The 14800-nt window shown below is 52.4% G+C and overlaps 1 protein-coding gene across 3 annotated transcripts in view; it reads right to left on the bottom strand.

The window, feature by feature from the left end:
- DGAT2 (diacylglycerol O-acyltransferase 2) overlaps positions 1-11656 on the bottom strand; it is a 38783-nt gene extending 27127 nt beyond the window's left edge. For all 3 annotated transcript variants that reach the window (XM_050756266.1, XM_050756268.1, XM_050756267.1), the window contains exon 1: positions 11268-11656. In XM_050756266.1, the coding sequence (XP_050612223.1) occupies positions 11268-11388 (121 nt within the window). In that variant the 5' untranslated portion in view covers positions 11389-11656. The remainder of the gene's footprint in view (positions 1-11267) is intronic.
- Positions 11657-14800: the final 3144 nt, after the last annotated feature.

Raw genomic sequence — 14800 nt, 5'->3', positions numbered from 1 at the left:
CTCCTCACCTCTCTGGGCTTCAGTTTTCTCATCTGTGAAACGGGGGTAAGGAGGGTGAAGTTTGTGATCTCTGGCATCCACCCTCCTAAGGACCTAGCAGGGTATTTGGGACCTGGAGCTTACCTGCTTGCCATAGTTCTGATACCATTGCTCACACAGATGGAAGTGAGGGTTCAGTTGGGCACCCGCACAACACTGCCAGTCCTTGCCACCTGGCTGTCAGTACTTCCTCTGCCCCAGCTGTGGCTGGGAGGAGTCCAGCAGAAGCTGGTGGGGATGCCGATGCTGCAATCAGATGCCACCGCATGCCACCATCTTCACACCCAACCTGACTGTTCCTGACTCCTGGGTGGGGCTGCCAAGGAGCCTCAGCATCCAGCCAATCTGTCCCTCACCACACCTGCACTCTCTCTGCACACTCCCACAGCACAGCACCAATGTCACTTTACTTGGCCATCCCACTGCCAGTGACTCATGGGTGCCAGGACTTGGTACCTGATTCATCTGTGGTAAGAGGAGCCATAGAGGTTTACTGCATAGCTGAGCAAATCCATAAGCAAATCCAGAGCAGCCTCAGAGGCAGCTATAGGCCTGGATGCCCAAGTTAGACTGGACTGTCTGGCAGGAGGCCAAGCCAGCCCCATCACTGAGGACTGACCCCAGAGATGGGGGATGAGCGTCTTTTGCCCTTCCTGGGTACAAGTTTCTCCACCTATGAAGGGAACACAACCCTGCTACCTACAGATGTCTCTGTTTCATGGGGGGACATGAGACAGGCTGTAGGGGAAGATTCCCAATAGACGACTCAAATAGCTGCTCCCAGGCAGCACTTGCTTTACACACTTGCTCCTATCTTTGGGGAAGGCACAGGAAGTAGAGCTGCCAGCGAGGCCCGGAGCAGCTCTTTTACCACCCGGAAAGCAATCCCCTTCTCCCGCGCCTATGTGGGGCTTCACCGTCCCACAGCACTCTCTGGGAAGGTAGGCAAGGGGAGAACTGGCAATCCCGTTTCACAGAGAAGGAAATTGACGTGAGGTGAAGCCTAAAGAGGCAAAATCACTTGCTTGAGGTCAGGGTGTGGCAGCCAGGACTTAAGGAGGGTATTCAGGCTCCCAGTCCCTCATCATCTCTACAATGCTACGCTGTTGAGGGCTGGCCCCATTAAATAAGCCAGCCCACACCTAGACTTCAGGAACACATCCTGGCAATGGAGAGCTACCTCCTCCGCCCATATCATGCCCAGAGTCTCATGTAGACGTTCTGGTGAGACTGGATTCCACCCCCTCCCCCCACCAGCCCACGTGCTTTCAAGTAGCTCTCAGACCCAGGGCCCAGCCCAGGGCTGGGGTGTTGAAGGGTGTCTATGAGCACCTCCTTGCCCAATATCTGATATCAAAGTGACCAGGAAGGCCACACCTCGGGGCTGATGAAACCCAAGTGTTCTGGGCTTCTTCTCACATGCCTGAGGGCAGCAGTGTCTGACCCCCAACTCCCTAAATCTGAGAAAGAGGGCCCTGGGCCAGCTCTGCCCCTGCCTGGCTCTGTGACCTCAGGCAAGTCACCTAACTCTAGCTTTGGTTTTCTTATCTGTAGGATGAGGGTGATAATCCCCACCTCACAGGATTGTTGGGAACATTAAATTTTAAAACATGTAGGGCACATGTGGCATTTGTTAGGTAATTAAGCGGTGGCTACTGGCATTGCTCCTCCTGTCTCCAGAGTGGGAGGGGGTATACATAATGAGCAAGCAGTGTTTTTCCAGAGGCGCATGGCCATAGGTGTGTGTTATAAGAAGAGGTCGCAGAGTGACGGTAGCATAGAGGAGGCTCCAAGGAGCCCATGAGGCTTCACCAGGGCCCTGAAGATCTAGGAGGCAAATAGGAGGGAAGTGGGCACTATGGATGGGGGAATTGCTGGAACAAAGCCTTGCAGGGAGTTCTAATGAGGCAGACTCAAATACTCAAGAGCCCAGAAAGGGGGGTGTGTGACTGTCTGAAATAGAAGCTGAGAATAAAGAAGTTGGGGCCGGGCGCGGTGGCTCAAGCCTGTAATCCCAGCACTTTGGGAGGCCGAGGCGGGTGGATCACGAGGTCAGGAGATCGAGACTATCCTGGCTAACATGGTGAAACCCCGTCTCTACTAAAAATACAAAAAACTAGCCGGGCGTGGTGGCGGGCGCCTGTAGTCTCAGCTACTTGGGAGGCTGAGGCGGGAGAATGGCGTGAACCCGGGAGGCGGAGCTTGCAATGAGCCGAGATCACGCCACTGCACTCCAGCCTGGGAGACACAGCGAGACTCCGTCTCAAAAAAAAAAAAAAAAAAAAAAAAAAAAAGAAGTTGGAATGAGTAGTCAAAGGTGGCTTCCTGGGGGAGGTGGGTGGGGACAGAGCTAAGACCCAAAGCATAGAGTACATACAAGGTACTAAGCGCTAATACTGGCCCTGGGGAAACAGCAGTGAGCACAGCAGATGATGTCCTGCCTCAGAGGCAGCTATAGGCCTGATACCCAAGTTAGACTGGCTCAAGTTCAGTTAGGATGCTTAACTTCTGCTGAGGGAGAAATAAAACACTTATGTATTAATGTATGATATAACATCAGGCAGCGATGAGCGCTATGAAGAAAAATAATTTGGGGCAATGAGATAGAGGGGCAGGAGGATCCCTAGCCTATGGAGAGGAGGACCTGAGCGCACATGGGGAAGCAGTAGTAGACAGAAAATATGGGCAGCTCACGCCTCTGGACAGCCCACACTGTGTCCTCTACCCACCTCACCTCCATACTGGCATCTGGCAGGGGACATGCCAGCCTGGAGACGGTGCAGAGAACGGGGCCGAGAGTCAGGAGAACCTGGCCTCTAACTCGTAGGAAGTGGACTGAATGAGTCACTTCCTATACAAGCTTCAGCTTCCTCATCTATACAGTGGGGCTAATACCTACCTCACCAGATTGTTGTGGGAACTAAATGAGATAATTTGTAGCCAAGAGCTTCATAAAAAGTAAAGATCTGTATGAATGCTGGTTAATTACCAAGTAAGCCTCGGTGTCCTCTCCTGTTTGATGGGTAAAATAATGCCTGCCCTGCCTAGGAATAGAGGCGTAGGCGACAGGCTGACTTAGGATTCAAACCCTGGCTCTGATTCTTACCTGCAATGAGATCTTGCAAGTCACTCCCCCTCCCTGGGACTCAGTGTCCTCCTTAGCTTTAATCCAGGATTGTCATAAGGAATCTAAATAACTTATGGAAAAGGGCCAGAATGTCTGGTATGAATGTAAGAGAGCCAGAAAGATGCCAGCTAAAAGAGGTGTGAACAGCCTCTTGGGCTCCTTGAGGCAGGGGGGGTCACCCTGCCCATATCCCCAACCCCAAGGATGCCACACCTGGGCCCATCTGGACCTAATGTCTGCCTGGGTCTAGGTGAGTGAGAAAGTCACTCCCAAGTTACCCCCAAAGGGCTGAGGACAAGTTGCACAAAGACAGAGAGCACAAACAGTTTTTAAAGAGGTGCAGGGTAACAGACTGTGTATTATGAGAAGAGGTAGCAGAGTGAGGGTCAGTACATACTGACCCCTGGCAGGCTCTTCCAGCCCCAGGGAGGTCTAGGAAGTCAGGCTAAGTGCCAAAGAGATGCCACTTCATCAAGGCTGAAGGTGAGCTCTCTTCCAGGCTCCTCCAGGCAGGTACCTTTCAGCGGGAGTCCACATACATGATGATGAGAGGCCAGTCATGGCAAAGCTGCCATCTCTGGAGGGTGATGCCCGCTGATATTAGAATCCCAGGCTAGGGCTGGGCTCCCGCAAGCCTCACACAGGAAGCTGTCTCCACTTGGTGCCTCACTATGTGGTCAGCCAGAGACTCCTTCCCTCTAGGAAGTCTCCCCACACTCTCTGACCTCACTGCAGTGCTCCCAGGTAGAGTTCTATTGCTTCCAAGTCTAGTTTGGTCAGTCTTTTAGCACACACTTACCAGGCATCCACCAGACACTGAGCACTGGCCTGCCAGAGACCAACCTGTTGACCCTTTCTCTGGAAAGTCTTCCTTCTCCTCCACCCAGGTTGGACTGACCACATCCCTGCCTGTCCCATCTCACCCCTGTACTCAGCCCTTTCTCATTATGGGAAAAGGTATGTGTGTGAATGATGTCTCATTCATCTGGGCCCTGATGCTCCGCACAGGGTCAGGCGCAGGGAAGGTGCTCGATCAGTGTTTGCTGAATGACTGAATGCTTGAGGGGACTGTGATGAATAAACAGGGCCTAGATAAAGACAGAAAAAAGTCCACCCACCGCTGACTGACCTGTGCTATGACGGAGGGTCAAGCAGAGCTTTCTGAGGAATCAGGAGGGAAAGGTCTTCTCCAGCTAGAGGCTGGTTAATGTTGGGGCAATGATGGAAAGCTCCAGAGGAAGGGAGAGAGAAGGGTGGAACCTAAACACTAACATCCATATCAGTGCTTTCTAAGTACCCTTTACACGCCAGGCTCCACACCAGGAGAGGAGCTTCTAGACCCTGCCTCTCCTCTGCTTCTTGGGCATCTGCTAGAGGCTGAGTTCTGCTCCTGGACTGCCTATCCCAGATATGGCTGGGAGACAAGGCTGCGAACAATTATATACAAAGGATCAGTCAGGACCGGGAATCCAGGGGAGGTCCCCAACCCCCACACGAGGGTGTTCTTAGGGATGCCTTCCAGGAGGAAGGCACAGAGACAGGACCCCAGGAAGTAGAGTCCTGCAAAAGGCATTGCAAAGGCCCAAAACCGAGAGAGAAGACAAGTTGGAGGAATTAACTGCAAGTAGTTTAGTCAGACTGCAGCACAGAGACTGTGAGTCTAGTTGGAAAAGTAGAGAAACAGGGAGGCATGAAGGACTGGGATGCTAGGTAGAGGAGTCCTGGCCTCTACCCTGAAGGCAGAGAAGACAGCCAGTCAGAGCCCACTCTCTCCACTGGTGCCTAAGAGCCCTAAGGCAGCTAGCTAGCCATCTATCTGGTCCCAAAATGCCAGTGAGTTCTTTTCTGAAAAGATTAATAATTCCCTTTAAGAGTTCTGTTTTGCAAATGAAGTATCCTTAAAGCAGGGCCCACTGGGACATCTGGCCCAAAGGGGCAGCCAAACTACTGGAGAGCCAGCACACAGCTATGCTAGGTGTGCCAGGTGGGAAGTGGGCCATCAGGACCCTGCAGGGGCCTGCTGCAGGGAGCCAGGGCCTGCTGCAGGGAACCAGGCATCCTGAGGATCTGTAGACTTGCTGGGGCCCTAAGCCTCTTCCTCCCCTCTCTAGGTTTCCCCATGAGCACTAAATTAGGAAGCTGGGGTAGATTAGTTGAAATCTGAGTGCTGCTAACTTGGGTCACCAGTGCTCTGCTAAAATCCACTAATGATTTTTTATCCACAGAAGATCTCCCTAAAGGGAATATAAGCCTGTCCTCAGGCTACTCCATACACCTGGGTTTTTGTGTATTCTGTTTTCATCAAATAGGACAGAGTTGCAAGAGGTAAGGCCAAGGAAGTGAGGCTCTTAGAATGCCGTGTTCCTGATACCGAACATGGAGCTACATCCAGGACCCTGGACATGATTGCTGAGGACCCCAGGGGCCCGCTTTGCCCACCTCACCCACTGTGACCGAGCACATTCAAAAAGTAGCTACTGCAGTGGAAGGGGCTGCCATGGCAACACTACTAGCTTGTGAGTAGGTCAGCAAGGAATCTCCAAAATACGTCCCCATCACAATATATGGGCAAGCGTGGGGAGACAGGTTCTTCTGGGGCACTTACCTTGGCCACAAGTAGATGAGTGCACCATTTTCACAAGGAGAAGCTGAAGACAAGAATAAGGAGGTGGCTGACCTCAAAAGTCCCACAGCAGTTAGGGACAAGAATGGAATCACATTTCTCCAGCAGGGATGGAAGAAAGCCAAGGGGGTCATCTCAACCAGTCCTCCTCACTGTGCAGATGAGAGAGCTGGGGCCCCAAGAGGTAGCGTCATGCCCAAGGTCACATGGGAAGCAGAGGCAGGGCTTAGAATGGCTAATTCTGCTCTAATAAGAAAAGGAGTTTGTGTTTCCCATTTCCATTGATTTACCCAAAAGGTTCACAGTCTTAGCCTCTCTGCATCTGCACCATAATCTGCACAGGTTCTTAAGACACTTTTGCTCATTTCATAGATGAGGAGACTGAGGGTAAGGAAGGGTAGTGGCTTGCTGAGGCTGCAGAGCAGTTCAGTGGCCAAGCAGGAGCTGGACAGAACACAGGCCTGACTCCTAGCCCTGGGCCCTGCCCATGAGGCCCTCAAATCAGCCAGCAGCTCCATACCAGGAGGCCTTCAAAGTGCTGGAGGCCAATAAACTAACTGCACCAGGCTCCTTTCCCATGAGCTCTCAAGTCTTCCTCCTGCTGCAGACAAAGGTGAGCCACTACAGGCCTGGATCCAGCATCCTCTCTGAATCTCTTGTCTCTGGCTCTCAGTACACTAGGACCTCAGCCTCGGTTGGTCACTCAGAGGCCCTACAGTCGTCAGCCTGCCTCTCCCATCCAAATCTTATGCCTCCATTTATGCTACTTCCTGTACCTGAATGTTCTTGCCTGTCTTACTAATGTCTATTCATCTTTCCAGATCCGGACTGAATGTCACCTCTTCCAGGAAGACTTCCCTGACCTCAGGGTGATCAAGCTCCCCAGTCTCACCTCTTTGCAGTCTTTCCTGTCATTGCTCAGATCACTCTGCACAGTCATCTTGTGTACATTCCCCGGTCTCACTTCCTCAAAGGCAGGGACTTCAGCTGACACACAGAAGGTACTCAACCAATAAAATGAAGGGTTCACACCCCAAGTCCCTTCCTCAGTGAAGCCTTCCTGGATACCTTAGAGCAGGGTCTGCCACTCTCTACTGTGTTGGGGGCCTGTTGAATGTGTAACACAGGACAAATGACAAGGACTAACATGAATGTCACAAGTTCACAAACATTCACACTCAGGTTAACCCAAACCCTCCATCCTTGAGAATCTCAGCATTCTGACCCTATTTTCCAGAAAGAAGGAGTGAGATCCCCAGAGAGGAAGTGAACCCCTCCTAGTGACATCCCAGAAAAAAGTGAGGCCTGGAACCCCGGCTCTCTGGCTTCTAATAAGCCCTGGGAAGCAGTAAGGGTGACCACTGAGCCTGGCTCTGCCCATTTGCCACTCAGCCTTGGAGCCAGCTCCTTGCCAGACTGTGGGGACCTCCAGGGTAGGGAACAGCTGCAACCCCAGCACCCAGCCCCTAGCATAGGTGGTTACAGGTACAGAGGAGGCCCGAGAAAGGCTCAAGGAATCACACTGAAGCTAAAAGCAGGGCTTCCTACAAGAGGAATGGGGCAGTCCAATTAATGATTCTTTCATTCAACAAATACTAAGTACCTATTACCAGTGCCAGGCACTGTGCTAGATGCTGGGGTCACAGCACTGAGAAAGACAGACAAGGTTCCTGTTTCCAAGGGACTGATACTTTTTTTCTGTTTGTTCTTTTTTTTTTGTTTTGAGATGGAGTCTCACTCTGTCACCTAGGCTGGAGTGCAATGGCACAATCTTGGCTCACTGTAACCTCCTCCTCCTGGGTTCAAGCGAGTCTCCTGCCTCAGCCTCCCAGAAAAGTTGGGATTACAGGCATGCACCACCACACCTGGCTAATTTTTGTATTTTTAGTAGAGATGGGGTTTTACCATGTTGGCCAGCCTGGTCTCACACTCCTGACCTCAAGTGATCCTCCCACCTCGGCCTCCCAAAGTGCTGGGATTACCGGAGAAAGCCATGGCAGGTGGCCAGCCAAGGGGCTGATATTCTTATGGGGGAGACAATTGCTTAAACAGATAAGCACAAATGAAAATTTAGATACTGATAAAGGCTATAAAAATAAAAGAAGATGTGGTGATTAGGGGTGGCTCTCTAGATAGGGTGGTCAGGGAAGACCTGAGAGGAGACTGACTGTTCTGAAGCCAGTCATGCAAAGACCTGGGCTGAAAGGCCCTGAGGTAAGACAGAATTGGGAGTAATGCTGCAGGAACAGGAAGACCACCGTGTGTCTGCAGCATGGTGAGTGACATGCTAGGAGAGGAAGTTGTGATGGCAGTGGAGGCTGTTCACATGGGGCTTACTTCATAGGCCAGGAGGAAGAGTTTGGGAAGTCTGAAGTGTGAGTGGGTATGGGGAGGGGGCAACTGGCAGTTCACCTGGCAGCCAAAGCCCTGGGGGATCTTAGTGTCTCTCATCCACTAGGGCAGGCTCGGGGAGCTTCCTCAAAAAGCTTGAGTAGGAATGAGCTGCCACCCGCATCATGAAGACAACCTTCACTCATTCAGTAAACCACTGAGCATCTACAATACACAGAGCCCTGCACTCAGCCCTTCATGGCCTTGCAACCCCTCTCTTGGCTTAAGGAGTCAGGCCACAGACTGGGAGATGGATCTGGGTTCTAGCCTGGCTTTGATAACCCTGAGAAAGTCTCTTCTTTCTGGGGACCCCAGTGATCCCATCTGTAACATGAGGGTTGGGCCCAATCCAGCACTAATTTTTACAACTTAAGTACTTGCTGTTGAATTTGAGGGCGTGAGGGTGAAGTTGGGGCAGGATTTCAACACTGCCCTTTGAGTCACCGAGCCTGTTAATACATTACTCTTGGCCCTCCTTTCTCAGCCTAGATGAGCCCTTGGTAACGCAGCCCCAAAGTTGCCTCTATTCATCTATTCAGCCGGGGAAGTGATGTAGGTGAGGGGGGAAGCCACACGGAACTAGAGAGGGGAGCACGAGAGTAATGTTCTCATTCTGACTTAGGACTAGGTTAAGTGATTGTCAACCCTCAGTTCCCAGTTACCCCCAACAATCTAGCCACTGAGTTTCAAGCAGATCCACAGTGAAGCGGAACTCCACCCTCACCCACCCCAGCCTGTTGCAATCCTCAACAGCTGTCAGAAAGGACTCCTCTGCTACATCAAAACTTGTACCCATCATCCCACTCCTGTTCCTGGCCTCACTCTTTGGAGCCACACACAACAAATCAGCTCAGAATTTTACCGGGAACACCACCATCTCATGCTAGGTCCTGTGCTGAACCTTGTGGATACAGGCAGGTGTCAGAGGGCTCTTCTGAATGAAGAGCCCCCAGTCCAAAGGCAAGGATGAAGAACAAGATATATATCCCTTGTGTCCTGATGAACTCTGCAATCTCCATGCCTGGCACAGGACAGCCCTCCAAAGGTTAGGAAATATCAATACAGACTCCCGCTTCCCCCAGCATGCACCCACCTACCCATACTCCCACAGTTGGCCTGTTTTTTTGGCCAAGAAACCAGACGCCAGGGTATCTATTTCAATCTCACCCATCACAGGACTTCCCTTCACAGAATCCATGGCCTCTACTTGAATACCGTCACTGACAGGCTGTTCACCAGCTCACAACAGTGGGACCTTATCCGCAGAGGCAAACTAGGCCACTGGGGAGTATCTTCAAGGACCAAGGATCTAGAAGGCAGGTATAATGGAGATGCCCAGATAACAAAATGTGTTTCAGTGCCCTCCCCTACTCCACCCAATCTTTCACCAAAGTAGATCCCAGAAAGCTGAACTGACTGGTTTGTATTTCATACCAGCCCTTCCTACATTCCATGATGTAAATCCTTGCACCGAGTTAAAAAAAAAAAATGTTTTCAAGATCTGATAACAACATAGGGAAATGTTCCTGACATGATATTAAGTGCCTTGGTTAAAATCATTCGCTAGAGTACAAGTTCTCCTAAGGAACAAACTCTAAGTCAAAAACATGACAGCCAGGGTCACTGACTCCTGGAATACACAGCTCCCAGCCTGTGGATGGCAGAGCCGAGGGAATGGAGTCTCCAGGAAGCCTACCACAGAGAACATCCCTATCCCACTGTCTAGTGCCAAAACATTTTTAAAAGCATGAACAAGGGCAAGTCCCTTCATTCCCTAAGGACGTCAAAGGACACAGGGAACAGAAAAGGACTCACGTGAGAGAGCGGGCTGTCAGAGGCTACTGGCTGGATGCATGGGGCTACAAGCAGCACCCACACCAAGAGGGGCAGATAACCACAGCGATAATCACACAAGGAGCAATGCCAATGCCTAGGTCACAGTTAAAGTGTGGTACACCTGCAGGGTGGGTTATTGCAACCACTAGGACATTATAAGTGATTCTGATTAACGGAAGGGAAACCTCGATGTTACATTAAGGGAGAGAAAACAAGATTCATAACTATATCTACAGTATGTCCTCAACTGTATCTATGCAATGTGTATAAAGAAAATGATCAAGAGATATGCTAAAATGCTAATAGGAAGCTATCTTTGGATAGTCGATTTACCAGAAATTTGTTTCATTTGTCTATATTTTTCAAAATTTCCATAATTAGCATGCTTTATTTTTATAACAAAGGTGGGCGGAGTAGGCGACTGTTAGTTACTAAAGAAAAATCCATGTCAGAGAGGCTCAGCAAGCAGAATACAGACTTAGAAGGAGGGAGAGGGGCTTCATGCAAGACACACACGCAGACCAGGACAGCTGTGATGACTTCCCAGGGTCTCCCGGATTTGTACTTGAATCCAGGGCTCAAGGCATCAGCTAAGGAAAACTTAGGCATGCTTCCTCCCACTTCAGTTTCTCCAACTCTAGGTAAGGGAGGTGGGGGTTGGAAGAGCTGCTCTTCCTTGCTTGGGAAAAGCTGCAGCGGGTAGGGGGTGAGGGTTGATTTCAACTCTGCGCGATTCACTGAGGACCTCAGTTCTACCCTGGAGGGCGTGCAGGGTCCTCTCCGCTGCCTCCTAAGCATGCCAGGCTCACAGTTGCTGCTGTGTGGGCTCCAGAGCCTGGGCGAGAGAACGGGCGTGGGGCAGAGGACAGGGCAGACACACCTGTTCCAGGCGGGCATGTCCCCCGTCTGGTGGCTGTCTCAGGAGACTGCAAAACCCATACCATCCTGCCCCATCCAGTCTCTCACTGCCAAAGCTAGCTCTAACTGGTGAAGGGGTCACCAGTCGCAGTGGGGGCTGGGGAGGAGTTTTCGAATATCCCTAATAACTAAGAGTGGTGGGTGGTACCACTTCCAACTCACGGATGAGGGAAACAAGCCGGGGGGTGGAAAGTGACGTAACAGAGGTCGCAAAAATTGATGAGTGCCAGGGTGGAGAATGAACGTGCACTCATCAGCACCCACCAGCCTGCCACAGGGCCCTTTCCAGAAAATCTTCTCGCAGGTCCATAACCCCTGCGCGGTGGCACTCACCCCATCTCCCAGACCCCTCGCGCGACAGCGCAGGTCCTCCGTGAGAGCGCTGGCTCCGGTCAGCCTCGGCCTGACGCTCTCCGCGCAGGACCCCGGAGTAGGCGGCTATGAGGGTCTTCATGGCTGAATATGAAGCCCGCCCAGTCACGGCCCCGCGGGAAGCCGCCTCACCCCGAGCCCCTGGCCCATGCCCCGGCCGCCGGGGCCAGGGCTTCGCGCAGAGCACGGGGACCCCGGGACGGCGCCGAGGTTGGGTGGCTAGGACACCTGGAGCTGCGGCCGGTCGGCCAGTCGGCCAGAGGCGGCGCGGGAGAAACAACCTAGGGCTCAGCAGCGACTGCGACGGCGGTGCTGGCGTCCGGGAGCGCGGCACTTTATCACCTCACAACTGGGCGGGCGCCGACGCGGCGGGAGGGGCGGGGCGGGCCGTTCCAAGCCGCGGCCCGCGCCACTTGCTTGTGGGGGGAACAGCACCTGAGGCTCGGCTCGGCTCGGCGCGGGCCCGGGGCGGGCCAGCAGGCTGCTCAGCGTGGATCCGGGGAATGCGTGAGAAGAGAGAAACTCTGAGCCCTCATTCCAAGGGGCGCGCCCGGTTATTTCCCCCACTCCCTCAGTCCGCCCCGGGCTCTTCCCCGCGGAGATTGGTACGGCCCGGCGGCCGGTACCTGGGCGGGGAAAACCAAGCACGTGCGGTGCAGGCCGAGGACTTGCAGGGGGTCGGGCCTTTCCTCTAGGCGGGGCTGTACTTTGGCAGCAAAGATGCGAAGGTTCCGCTTTTGGTCGCTGGTATCGGAATTAGTTAGGTTAGGGCTGGGTATCTCAACCACCCAAACTGCTTCTGGCTTTCCATCTCTTTATTAGGAAACCTCACACAGCACCTATACCCTGCTGGGTGCTGGGGACCCAGCCAGATCAGCCCAGGTTCTGCCCTTGGGATACCCACGTTGGAGGGCAGCAGAGACAGCCTCACACAGTCACTGGTGACAACGGCCAGGACAAGCGAGAAACCGGGGGTTATGGAACCATAGAGGAGAGAAGACTCTGCCCTGGGCTGGGGGAGTGGGGGGGCTAGTGCACTTCCCAGAGAGGTTGGTGCACAGCAGGTTTGGAATCAGATAGACTGGGAGCCCAGTTCTCGCCCTACCTCTCTTGAGCCTCAGTTTCCATTTCTGTAAAATGGGAATAATAATTATTATTTTGTGAGGTACTTTGAGAAGTAAACGAGATAAGGTACAAAAAGAGCCTAGGTAGCGTCTGGCACATAAAAGGCATTCCAGAATTGTTTGCCCATTAATGAGTAGGAATTTTGCAGATGGAGGATGTGAGGGCAAACAGAAAGACAGGCATAAAGTGTTAGAAAAGCCATCGTGTTTGGGGCAGGGCTGGGGGCCCTGGAGTGGCTGGAGCCCAGGCAACTGTGGAAAATGAGGCTGAAGTGAGAGGCGCGGGTGCTTGAACTGAGAGAAGCTTGGGAATGCCACTCTTGAGACATCAGGAGGGGAGCCGGGTCTTGGGAGAGCTTTAGTAGGGAAATGACTGGTCAGGTGGGTTTTAAGAGTCCTTAGCCATAGTATGGGAAATGGACAGGAGAGGCTGTAGGCCAGGAGGGCAGTGGGGAGGCTGTGGGGGGGATCCATGTGAGAGAGGATGAGCCTCAAGGCATGGCAGTGGTAGAGGGAATGGAGGGAAGGCCTGATCTAGAGAAGAGCATAGGAAGCAAGATCCACCAGAATGTGGTGGAGTGACTTGTTGGATGAGAGGCTCAGGGAATGAGTGGGGACAACAAGCACATCAGTGATAAGACAGATTTCTTAGGCATAGCTGGAGCGAGCTAGCTGTGGGATCCCAGCATAAGAGGAGAGGAAGTCCCTGCCTTTGTGGTCTTTATCATTTTCTCACAGGGGGAGAGGAGAATGACAGAAGTTACAGGCACAGGGCAGCAGGTAATAGATGCCTCTGGTGCAACCTGGAGAGCTTCCATTTGTTCAGCCCTCTCAAGGCCATGGGTAAATCTCTCAACTATGTCACTGGGCCCCAAGGCCCGAATTGGCCAAGAGTAGAAAGAAAATCATCCCAGGCAGAGCTCCCAGCATGTGGTGAGGCCGTGAGGCTGAGAAGATCTTAGTGTCTTTTAGGCAACTGAGAGTAGGCTAGTGGCATGCCGTGTGTGGGGGATGGGGGAGACATGGGGACTGGTATGTGGAAAGGCTGGGAGGTAGAAACAGGTGTGGTTTATTTTTGGGCAAAGAGGAGTGAAGCCAGGAGGATACCGAAGGTGCCAATAAATCCTGGCATCCTCTCCTCAGAGAGAGTGCTCTTGGAGGCAAGATACCTGCTGACCTGGAAGATCCCAGGTCAGTCTGTGGCTTGTTTCTGCTCTGGAAGGGTCTCCTGTGGAGGAGGCCTGGGCTGGAACTCATGGCCCACCCACTCACCTTGGGCAAGTCAGTATCACTATCTTGTCTAGGTTTCAGATTCTGCATTATGAAATGGAGGTGACAGTGTCTGTTTTGCTGACTTCACTTGAGTATTTGAGGATAAAGTGAAATCACAGCATGTAAAAGAGTGTTATCACTGTGTTGTAATGTAAGAGATCGTTGTCTTAAATGGCAAGACTTGGGGTTACCAAGGCCTATTGGGAAGGAACATCTGTGAGAGGATGCAGACATGAGTCCAAGGGCTGAGAGTCACAATTGCTTACTTCTGTGCCACCTCACAGAGCAAGCAGCCCCTGGCATCCCAGCTTCTAGAACACTCCTTCCCCTTGGCCTCCAGTCACCATGACTATGGGTACTGCTTAAACAGCTTGGTCCAAGTTGGATTTGGAAGGACAAACAGACCCAAACTTAGAGTAGCCCGGAAAGGCAGCTTCCTGTGTCCTGGGACTGTTTTCCCCTGTGTGAGGTGGGGCAAGGGGGGCTCACACCCGTCTGACTTCTCCTGGCCCCCTCCCACGCTTCCTGACATCCCTAGACTCCTATAAGGACCAGCCCTGCTCTTCCTGCAGGTGTGTGAGCAGGACAGCTGTGAGAATGTGTTCTAGGACCTGATTACCTTTCCTTCATCATCTCTCAAGCCATGGGTATATTGGGCAAGTCAGAGATTGGTCAAGTCATGCCTCCAAGAAGGGCTTGACCAGGTTGGGCTTTGTGGTCCCGCCAAGAAGCTTGGACTTCATCCTGTTAGGGGGTGGACCAAAGTAGGGTTGTGAGCAGAGGGGCATCCACAAGGATGGCCCATCCTCCACCCACTTCAGTCACCAGTGTTGTACTGCCACTGGGGATTCCACGTGCAGCTTTGTAGTTTGTGAGAGGTTTGACACATGCACCTCTGAGATACGTTTCAGTGATGGCAGTCTTAGTGCCTCCATTGCACACATGAGGAGAGTAAGTGACCAGCCTATAAGGTAGACAGGACACTTGCCCTAAGAGAGGCACAGGTAGAAAGACAGAAACAAACATGTACCAAGCTCCCTCTCTGTGCTAGGCCCTGGCTTGTGTGAGCTTGCCCAGTCCTCACAGCCACCACACAAG

Source organism: Macaca thibetana, chromosome 14 (genome assembly GCF_024542745.1).
Source record: "Macaca thibetana thibetana isolate TM-01 chromosome 14, ASM2454274v1, whole genome shotgun sequence".
Taxonomy (NCBI): domain Eukaryota; kingdom Metazoa; phylum Chordata; class Mammalia; order Primates; family Cercopithecidae; genus Macaca; species Macaca thibetana.
This window is presented reverse-complemented; position numbering and strand designations above follow the sequence as displayed.